Here is an 11301-nt window from a genome sequence, read left to right as displayed (position 1 = left end):
TAGATATCAGCACCTCCTTCCCCCCCCCCCCAACACACACAAAAACCATTATTTACAATAGCCAGTAAATGGAAACACAGAAAGCCCAGTGTCAATCAAGGGATGAATAAGGAAAATGATGTATTAATCATAAAAAGAAGGAAATCCTGCCACTTGTGACAACATGCACAGTATTTAAAGGCATTAATGCTAAGTGAAATAATTCAGACACGGAAAGACAAAAACTGTATGATTTCAGTTATATAAATCTTTAAAAAAAATGATGTTAAAATTGTACTTGTTATTTGATTGGATGTTAGTGGATTTTCCTAAAAGGAAAAACGACATTTCAAAATTCACACTTATTGAGACTTATATTTTTCCTTTCTTAATCAGTTGACATAATGTAACAGTGAATAAATTTTATTCCTAACCTGTGGCTCTGTAGTCCATACATACCATCAGTGTCCCTGTCAAATGCTTGGTGGATGCGGCAGAAAGAGGAATAGAAATTTCAAATGTCTGAGAAATTCATCTTTTGTAGAACACAACTCAAAAGACTTACTTTTCTCGTGAAGTTGGGTCTGTGTGTGGGGGGGGTTATTATTAGTGTGGGGGGGTGGGCTTATTAGTAAATGGTGTGTATGGGGGGTAGGGGGTTATTAGATAGCCGATGTGTGTGTGGCTTATTATTAGATAGCCAATAAATAAATATCTAGTTATAGAATAAGAGTAAATGAATGCAAATAGATCGTTCCTAGAGAAGCGACTCCTCAGTTTGGTCTCTGAATCGTCAAAAATTTTTCCCTTCATTTAATCATAGAATATTAATTAAACTCAAGACAAAAACCACTCTTCCTTGAAATACTTTCTTCATCTGGCTTTCGATGAAGTAACACTTCTCTTTACTGCCATTTGTTCTCAGACTTCCTGTCATTTATTCAGCAATGTTGTGTGACCTCGAGAATGTAAAGTTTCGGAGCCTCGCCTTTGTGAAAGACGTTTTAATAATAGTCATCGCTCACTCAATGCAAGTTCTTACATAGTTCACTGCAATTAACTACCACAAAGCACGGCAGTTTGGCGCTTGCGCCTCTGACGTAAACCCACCACATCTCGGAAGCAGGAGAGCAGCTTCGGGAATGCAGCCTAGAAGAACTGAGCAACGCTCTCCACGTCCGGGGCCAGGGTGGCAATCCGTGGGGCGCACCCTAAAACCTCGCGTAGCTGAGCCCAGACATCGTGCTGACAAGGAAGTCAATTAGTCCAGGCCAGGGACCCGCCTCCTTCAGGAATGCGAAACCGCGACTACGGTCCCTTCCGGCTTGGCGCACGTAGCCTTACGTTTCCAACTGCACTTTCGCTAAAACTGTGGAGTATTTCCCTCTGAAACGTCCAAGTTTTCTTCATTTACTTCTTTATGACGCTAGTTTCATGTAAAATTAAACCTGGAGGGATTAAAGACAGGAATGTCTATGGAAAAAAGGAGCAGCTAATCGGATCTGACGAAAGTGCGGATCAGGAGTCCCGCGCACCCTCTCCTCGCAGGCCGGAAGTTGCGAGCCTGAATGGCTCTGGAGCCGGCGGATGTGTCTCCTTTCTCCACTTGACGCTTGGTCGCCGCTGGGCTGCCAGGTTCATGTGGAGGCTCTCAGGAGCCCGCGCCGCGCTTCGTGGGGTCCGTACGGCGGTGGAACGGCACAGCCGGACGGAGGCGGCAGCTGAGACGGCGGCCGGCGCGATGGAGCGGGCTGTGGTGCGCTGTGTGCCCTCGGAGCCCAAGCTCAGCCTGTCGTTCGCGTTGGCCGACGGCAGCCACAAGAACATGCAGCGTGACCAGAGCGAGCCGCTGGGTCGCGCCCTCAGCCGAATCGCTACCAACGCTCTCAAGGGCCACGCTAAAGCGGCCGCCGCCAAAAAGAGCAGGAAGAACCGTCCGAGCGCGAGTGGCGGCGTGGCGTGTGCGGGGCCCGGACCCGAGCCGGGTGCGGCCTGCGAGCCAGTGGTGAAGCTGTACTACCGGGAGGAGGCAGTGGCTGAGGACGTGCTCAACGTGGACGCCTGGCAGGACGGCGCGGTGCTGCAGATAGGCGATGTCAAGTACAAGGTGGAGCGCAACCCTCCCGCCTTTACCGAGCTGCAGTTGCCACGCTACATAATGGCCGGATTCCCGGTGTGCCCCAAGCTCAGCCTAGAGTTTGGGGATCCCTCCAGCTCCCTCTTCCGCTGGTACAGAGAAAACAAACCCCGAGTGGCGGAACCAGAGGGCGGGGGCCCCTCGTCATTTTCTCCGTCTTCGTCTTCTCCTACTTGGATCGAGACTGGTGTGGACCAGCGCGTTTATACCCCGACTAATGCTGACATCGGCCTAAGGCTCAAGTTTCATTGCACCCCAGGCAATGGGCAGCGCTTCGGGCCAAGCAGAGAGTTGGAGAGTTGTCCAGTGGAGGCCGGGCCTGGCACCTGCACCTTTGACCACCGGCATCTGTACACCAAGAAAGTGGCAGATGACGCTCTCATCCGCACTGTCTCCTACAACATCCTTGCGGATACGTACGCACAAACTGAATTCTCGCGGACTGTCCTGTACCCATACTGTGCCCCGTACGCCCTGGAGCTCGACTACCGCCAGAATCTTATCCAGAAAGAACTCACGGGCTACAATGCAGACCTCATCTGTTTGCAAGAGGTTGACCGCAGCGTGTTTACAGACAGCTTGATGCCTGCCCTCGAAGCCTTTGGACTGGAAGGCCTGTTTCGAATCAAGCAGCACGAAGGTTTGGCCACTTTCTACCGAAAGTCCAAGTTCACCCTCCTTAGCCAGCATGACATTTCTTTCCATGAAACCCTGGAGTCTGACCCACTTCACAAAGAACTGCTAGGAAAGCTAGATTTGTACCCTTCCGCAAAAGAGAGGGTGTTACAGAGATCTTCTGTCCTTCAGGTAAAGTAACTCCATCACTCTCTACATACCCATATATTTTTAGGGATCTGGGGGAGAGGAGAGTGCTTGTAATTAACATGAGACAATGAAACAGTTGTAATGAAAGATGATGGCTTTTGTATCTTAAGTCCGAAGTTTTGCTTTCATTGACTCAATGAGCAAATGCTTGGCGAGCACCTTTGGTGTACCACGCTGCAGGTTGCCTTGAACAAAGGCACGGATTCATAGTGCTTACAGTCTCGTGGGAGAGGCATAAGGTGAATACAAAAATAATAGCAGTAGGGCCTCCCCGGTGGCGCAGGGTTAAAGTCTAAGTGCTATCAAACTGTCACCAGCCTCTGTGGCAAGAGTGGAATAAGTTCGATTCCTGGCCAGGGAGCTGACCCACCTGGCCCAGCAGATGTTTCCCGTCTTGCCCGCTGCTCCCCTCAGCAGTGTATTTCAGTGGATTCACCTGTTCTGCTCCCCACTCTAACTGTGGTGAATCCTCTCACCCCCTGCCCTCTGGCCTACATACACCCCAGTTCCTGTATGCATAAGTAAAAAAAAAGAATAGAAATAGCTAGTATTTTTTTTTTTTTTTTTTTTTTTTACTGCTTACCAAGCAAGCACTGCTCTGACACATTTCAAAGTACTTAAAAAATTAAGTGTCTGGCCTGTTTTAGAAGTGCTCCATGAATATTCGTTACTTCAACTTTTGGCCCACAGTAATCCTACTATTTCCGTGTTATAGTCTTCCCTTTTTGTAGTGAAGAAATGGACAAGTTTCCTTATCCAGCTTCACACAAATGCGGGCCAAGAGTCTTACCAAGTTGGTTACACATTCTGTCATCGTATCGTCATTGCCACTTAGCTAAATAAAGCTCCCTTTTTTTTTTAGACCACTTTTTTTGTGTATTTCATACAACTGTGTGCAAAGTCATTTAATTAAATGTACACAGCAGTCCCTCTTGAGGTGGATGATATACTGCCACTTATTTACTGATGAGAAAACTAACTTGGGAAAAAAGTCTTCCTCTCCAAGCCCCACTGCTGTAAATGTTTGAGTGGGTATTGGTAGGTCTGCCTGACTCCAAAGCCTGTACTTACCCATTTAAAAACACTGTTTCTAGTATGAGTGTTGTTATCTAAAATGTATTCTTTTCATACTACAGTATGTGTTGGACTGTTTTATGCTAAGTCCAAGGGCAGAGCATATATAGTATATTCTGAAACTAGCAAATATTAAAAATATTAAAAATATTAAAAATTTAAATTTCATAATTGCAGCCATACTTCATCAGTAGGGGTAAAGTATGGAATAAAATGTCAGTTCCTCATACAGTCTTAAAAAAAAAATCTGGAAGTTGGCAGGTCCCAACTGAACTCAGCATATTCTGTTTATTCTAGGTTTCTGTTCTTCAGTCTACAAAGGATTCTTCGAAAAAGATATGTGTTGCTAATACCCATCTCTACTGGCACCCAAAAGGTAGATATTAATGGTTTTTACAAGTGATTTAAACGTGGTGAATTAGGGCTTCCCCTGGTGGCACAGCGGTTGAGCGCTGGGCTTCGAGGTTGCCCCGCCGCCGGGGAGGGTCCCACAAAAAAAAAAAAAAAAAAAAACCGTGGTGAATTAAAGTCAGTGAAGCAGTTTTACACAGACATGTATATTCAATAATTTCCTTTTATTTTTATTGCGAGATAATGATTTATAGCACTGTATAAGTTTAAGGTGTACCTAGTGTACATAGTGTTTCCCATCCTTCTGATTTACATAGCATTTGTATGTGACCTAAAATGGAAATAGATTTGTATTTAATGGAATTTAAGTGTGCTTAGGTAGGAAATTTAATATGAATCAATATTTATTGACTTAGATACATTGCAAAATGATTACCACATTTAGTTACTATCCATCACTTCATATAAGTTCCAACAAAAATTTTTTCCCTTGTGATAACTTCCAGGATATACTCTTAGCAGTTTTTAAACACACCAGACAGCAGTATTAACCACATTCATCATGTTGTACATTATCTCCCCACTACTATCTTATAACCGAAAGTTTTAAATCTTTTGACCACCTTCCTGCAGGTTCCTCCCCACCCCCCAAATACCTATCTTGAATGTCACTTAGAAACTATAGTTTGTGAGTTTTGTGCGTTTGCTATTTTTAACATAAAGGCACTTTTTAAAATTACTTACATTATTGTATTTTATATTCATAGGTGGGTACATTCGTCTTATTCAAATGGCAATAGCCTTGGCTCATATTAGGCATGTCTCCTGTGATCTGTATCCTGGCATACCAGTTATATTTTGTGGGGACTTTAATAGTACCCCATCAACAGGAATGTATCATTATGTCATCAATGGAAACATACCTGAGGATCATGAAGACTGGGCTTCTAATGGGGAAGAAGAACGATGCAATATGTCTCTTACCCATTTTTTCAAACTGAAAAGTGCTTGTGGTGAACCTGCTTACACAAATTACGTTGGTGGCTTTCATGGATGTTTAGATTACATTTTCATTGACTTAAATGCTTTAGAGGTTGAACAAGTGATTCCATTACCTAGTCATGAAGAAGTTACTACCCACCAGGCCTTACCTAGTGTTTCCCATCCTTCTGATCACATAGCACTTGTATGTGACCTAAAGTGGAAATAGATTTGTATTTAATGGAATTTTTTTTTGAATTTTTTTTTTTTGTATTTAATGGAATTTAAGTGTGCTTGGGTATGAAATTTAATATGAATCAAAGCTTACTGTAACCTTCAGAGAAGAAAACTGGACACTAAGTTAAAGTGTTCTTACCCTACTAGTTATTGTCCAGTGTCTTCATTACATGACTGTTCATAATGTTTGCATAATATAGTTTCTCTACCCTTTTTTTCTATACTTGGAAGAAAAACAAATATATTTATGACTAGCAGGAAGAAAATTGAATTATTGTGTATGTTTTATAAGTACTTTTTTTCAACTAGTAATTACGAATTTTTTTTAAAGTGCCATTTGAATGACCCTATAGTTTTTCTATCATAATACATATTTCAAATTGAATCATGTTTATATAATTAGGGAGAAAGTGCATACAAGCTGTGAGGGGCCTACGTTCTGACACATGGAATGACATTAGGGTCTACCTCAATTTGGTTAGCAATTTAATACAACTTAAGAGCTTTAACAAAAGATTAAAAATAACATCACAATTATTAATACTTTCATTTTTCAATTAACAGGGGTGTTTTCATTTTTAAGATTTTAGTTTATAGTAAATGGAACAAACGGTCATATTTATATTCTCATTCTTAACTGCAGCTCATTTTGACTTTTAGGATGTAAGCACAATTTATTATTTCTGAGTCAGTGGCAACATAGTCGACTTGATCCCATTGTCTTTAATTACTTTGGTTCATGAAAAATGTTCATAATTCAACATGGTATTTGTCCTTATGATATTAGAGAATACAACATAATATGAAATTGCCTACGGACATGGGCTTGAAATTTTCAGTGAACCATTGAGCACTTATATGCTAGAACTATTTTAAAAATTGTTTTTATAAGTAAGAAAAATGAGAGTAGAGGGAGTTTTGAGCATCTGAAATTAAAAAAAAAAACTATTCTTTTATAGACTTGAACATTTTAGTTACAGAAAACATTGTATATATAATTTATATACTATTAAAAAAATTAAGTATGAAGCCAAACTGTCTAACCCATAATGGTAACTGAGCTTTTCTAACTCAGTTACCATCTTCCCTGATTTGTAATGCTTTAGTTGCTGCTTTTTTGGTGTTCAGGATAACTGTAATGCTATCTTATATTTCTCTATTTAATTCTTAGCTTAAGTATTAAAAACCCACCCACCTCAAAGAAAGCTCTGATTTTCCCGTCATAAAAGCCTTTGTTCCAAACTCATCTCTGAACCCAGTAAAATAAGAACCTGGCACTTTTGATCAAGTAGCCTGTACTTTAATATTCTGCACACCTATCCAATGTATTAATAATTCTTAGTTCACTAAATTTGAGGATGAGCGCTTTACCTGTATTTCAGATTAAGCCTTGAAGTACTTAAAGTACTTGAAGGGAAAAATTAAGGTGGCAGTCTCCTGGGATCTTGTTCAGAAAACGCTGTAAGTGAAAAATTGATATTACCGAATTGTGCCTTTGTAAGTAGCCTTTTTAGAGCATTTTTACATCCGTTTAAAAATACATAAATAATACAGTAAAACCAGAATCTGATTCTTGAGCAAAATACCTTTTTCCTTTCTAAAAATATGATTTTGATGTGCTTTCAAACATTTTAACAAGACTCTAACAATAACTTCAGAGAAAACAGTTTCTAAGCAAAAATTTGAGACATACACGTGACATACACATGCATATGAGAAAATCATAGGTTTTATATTAACACCATGGTTAGCTAGCTAAATTGAACTCTGTCTGAAACACTTTAAGCACTTATCACACATTCCACATCCAGAATCTTAAAATTTGATATTTACTGACTGAACTATGATCAGATTGCATAGAGGCATTTCAGAATATTGGCTTGTAGAATATTGTGAAGTGCCATATACTCTGGTCAAATCTCCAATATACAGATATGATAGAGTGAACAGAGTCCAAAGGTAGGGAACACTAATAAAATTACATAAATAGCCTACCAAAATTTCCTTGTATTCATTAGTTACAGTACAGTGTTCAGAAATATATGTGTTTAAAGCCATCTTTTGATTGAATTTTTCTATTACATTTGAATTTTTTAGGACATTTGATTTTAATAAAATATGGGAAGTCTAGCAACTCTCTATGGTGGACCACAATTATGTTACAAGTTCTTATTGTAGGAATTAACATTCCAAAATTTTGTATTATAAACGACTTAAGAATTTTATAAAACATGTTATCCTGTTAAAACTCTTGCACAGTTGCCACTACAGTAGATGTATATACTGGTAGTTCATTAGCAAAGAAATCATCTGGTCATAATGTGATGTTCTCTGAAACCCCACATACTAAAATCAGTTGTTTACAATTTCAAAGAACTTCCTTCGGTGGAAACTTCTGAGAGAACGATAACTTGCTTTCATCAGAATAAGATGGTTTCAGTCTCATTCTGAAGGTATGTAATACGGGGGAGAGAGGGTTCAAAGAACATTACTGTGGGTAGATCTCCCTTTAGATCTCATGTTCTCCCGCTATAAAGTATAGGCAAAAGTGCCCTACAAACTGGTTTAATTAAGACAAAATCAAAGTCTGCATATAATGAAAGGTAAGGGTTTGTGTTATTAATTTATCACAAAACCCACATGACAACTCAATAGGGAAAAGTCTTTCCTCCAAAAAATTATAGCCAACACTAATTTCCTAAACAATTCAAAAACATTTTCCTATTTTGAAATTTGTTTCAATATAGTACTAAAAGGAAACATTGGATTTTACTTTGGGGGAGGAAACAAAAGAGGGTTAACTGGTTTGGGTAATATTCAAATTATTTGGTCCCACTTTATAAGAAAGTTCATGTCAACAGCAAAATTATTAGAACTGTATTAACTGGGTAATTTTTAACATTAACTTCCAAATAACACTACTACATTCTGAGGTGACAATACCAAAGCACTTTTTAATCAAGGTCTAAGTCACTTAAGATTATCCGTTTTAAAATATATGATCTACAAAGTTATGCATTCATCTTTATGTAGTTCCAAAAAATTTTTATCATCCCAAAAGGTAAAATCATCCCCCAGTCCCTTCACTCCTGCAGCTCCTGGTAACCACTAATCTGCTGCCTTTGTGGATTTACCTATCCTGGATTTACCATCCATTTTATATAAATGGGATCATACAGTAAATGATCTCTTGTATCTGGTTTCTTGGAATAATGCTTTTAAGATCCATCATTGTATGTATCAGTACTTTATTCCTTTGTATGGCTAATATTCCATTGTATGGTTATAACACATTTTATGTATTTAAATGGACTTTGGAGTTGTTTGCACCTTTTGGCTGTTGTGACTAGTGCTGCTATTGAACATTTGTGGACATTTTTAATAACTGTTTCCAGTTCTTTTGGTTAGATATTATTGTTGGGCCATAGAGTAATTCTGCTTAACTTTTTGCCAAAATGTTTTACACAGTGACTGCCCCATTTTACATTCCCAACAGCAGTGTATGAGGGTTTCCAGTTTCTCCACATCCTCACTATTTTATTTGTCATCCAAGTGGGTGTGAAGTGGTATTTCTCCCAGTGTATTTTTAGCTTTAGTGTATGTTGGGGCAGCCATGAACTAGATTATTGAGTAGATTACCCAACCTCCTCTTTTTTTTGTCCAGAGAACTCATCTTTAACAATCCTATGTATTTTTATAAGCTTTGTGTTATATTGGAAAGGTCAGTTTCATCGTTTCCTTTGAAGAGATTTGGGAAGAAAAACATTACCAAAAAATGCCAAAACCCTGGAATGTAAACAATCTGGAAAGAATAGGAAGCCTAAGATAATAACAAAAAGATCACTTTAAAAAATGTGGATCTATTTCAGGGATTTGTTTCAGAGAATGAACTTGCTTATTAATGTTAGTTTATAATGGTTGAACCATGTTCCACTGTCACCTGTCATTTTTTAAGTCCCAGTTTAGGTGCAGAGTAGCAAGAATGCCTAACTATTAATTCCTCAGAAACTGAGATGATTATGACTGAATATAACTTGTTATAATGCATAACCAGCAAAAGACTAAATTATAGTTACTAAAAATCTTAGGTTTTGAAAAGGAAATCCTAAAGACAAAGTAAGCTTTAAAAATAGATTAAAAACATAATTATATTAAAAATTATAATGCGGAAAATTATCTTGCAACTTGTGTTGAATCATATTGAGGCTAGATGCTTAAATGAATATTTTATACATTAATGATAAAGTAATCTTTAAATTGTAAACCTTAAAAATACTAAGTGTATGGTAGCTGGCTGATGCTACCCTCAATGCAACTTAGCAACTGGATTCATTCAGACTTTACATTGTCAAAACATATGGTCAGTGATAGTTCTTACTCATAATTTTCAATTACCTTGAGAAATGTCACTTAAAAAAAACAATTATCTCCATCTTCTGTCCATTTTTTATTTATATGTTGAAGGGTTTATAAAATGCAATCCATTTTGCCTGGTAACTCACTTTAATGATGTTCTGAATGTTACTGATGTTTCTCTTTCATGTGTTGAAGTATTCCTAATTGGTATTTTTGCTTATTTCACCTCATTTGTGTACTTTCTATATTGCAAATGGTTCAGTGGGGAATTGGATAAGCTTTATTTAGATGGCTTCTAATGGCTGAACAATATAAATTAAACACACTTTTAAAAGACTATATTGTATATAATCTGTTTACCCTGTGGAGTAGTTTGGAGAGAGATATATCTAGGGATAAAATCATCTAAAAATAAACCTGACCGGGCTTCCCTGGTGATGCAAGGGGTAAAGTCTCAGTGCTTGAAGCTATCCTCAGCCACTGAAGTACAAGTTCGATCCCCAGCCAGGGAGCTGACCCACATGGCCCAGCAGACCTCTCCTGTCTTGCCTGTTGCTCCCCTTTGTAGATCCATCTGTTCTGCTCCCCATTCTGTCTCTGGTGAATCCTCTCACCCCTTGCATTTCTGGCCTGCACCCCAGCTCTTGTATGCACAAATAAATAATCTTTAAAAAAAAAAAAGTAAAGCTGACATTCCTCAGAAACACTGGGTTAATGATAGTGTTTTAGATGTCTTAAGCCAAAGAATAATATTCCTGCTGAAACTATAGGATTTTTTAAAAATTGTATTGTGAATAATATAATTACATTACCCCTTTCATATCTTTACCATATACCCAAAGAAATTGACTTTTTGCATCCTGGATTGGTTTTTCATTCTAAATGAAAAAAATCTCGTGATGCTTTGGTCCTTTAAAATTAATTATTTCAGTATGTTTTGTCACTTTGTCAAGTAGGTTGACAAGGATTGACCCCCAAGAAGAAATTCCATACTCATGAGCAGTGATTCCATTCCTTCTTCCCCGGGTATATACTTAACTACTTTTTTGTCTTTATGGATTTGCCTATTTTGAAAATTTCATATATGAAGAATCATAGCTACATAGTCTTTTTAATTTCTTTCACATAGTTTTAAGGTTCTTCCATGTTGTAGCATTTATCAATTTATTCCTTTTTTTCTGACAGTAATCTGTTGTGTATAGAAAACACATTTATGCACTCATCAGTTGACATTTGGATTGCTTCTTTTGGATTCTGTATAATACACAGTTGTGTACAAGTTTTTGAGTGGACATCTATTTTCATTTCTTTTTAGGCATTTAAGAGTGAAACTGCTGGTTCACATGGATAATTTTTAACCT

The 11301-nt window shown here is 38.3% G+C and overlaps 1 protein-coding gene across 1 annotated transcript; it reads left to right on the top strand.

Moving 5' to 3' along the window:
- Positions 1–1618: 1618 nt before the first annotated feature.
- Positions 1619–5747, top strand: PDE12 (phosphodiesterase 12; the record flags this gene model as incomplete). Its single annotated transcript, XM_084246532.1, has 3 exons — positions 1619–2923; positions 4313–4391; positions 5134–5747. The coding sequence occupies 3 exons, from the start codon at positions 1619–1621 to the stop codon at positions 5574–5576; spliced, it is 1827 nt and encodes a 608-aa protein (XP_084102658.1). The 3' UTR covers positions 5577–5747.
- Between the last annotated feature and the right edge of the window lie 5554 nt (positions 5748–11301).

The sequence above is a fragment of the Talpa europaea genome, assembly GCF_964194135.1.
Source record: "Talpa europaea genome assembly, chromosome: 11".
Lineage (NCBI taxonomy): Eukaryota > Metazoa > Chordata > Mammalia > Eulipotyphla > Talpidae > Talpa > Talpa europaea.
This window is presented reverse-complemented; position numbering and strand designations above follow the sequence as displayed.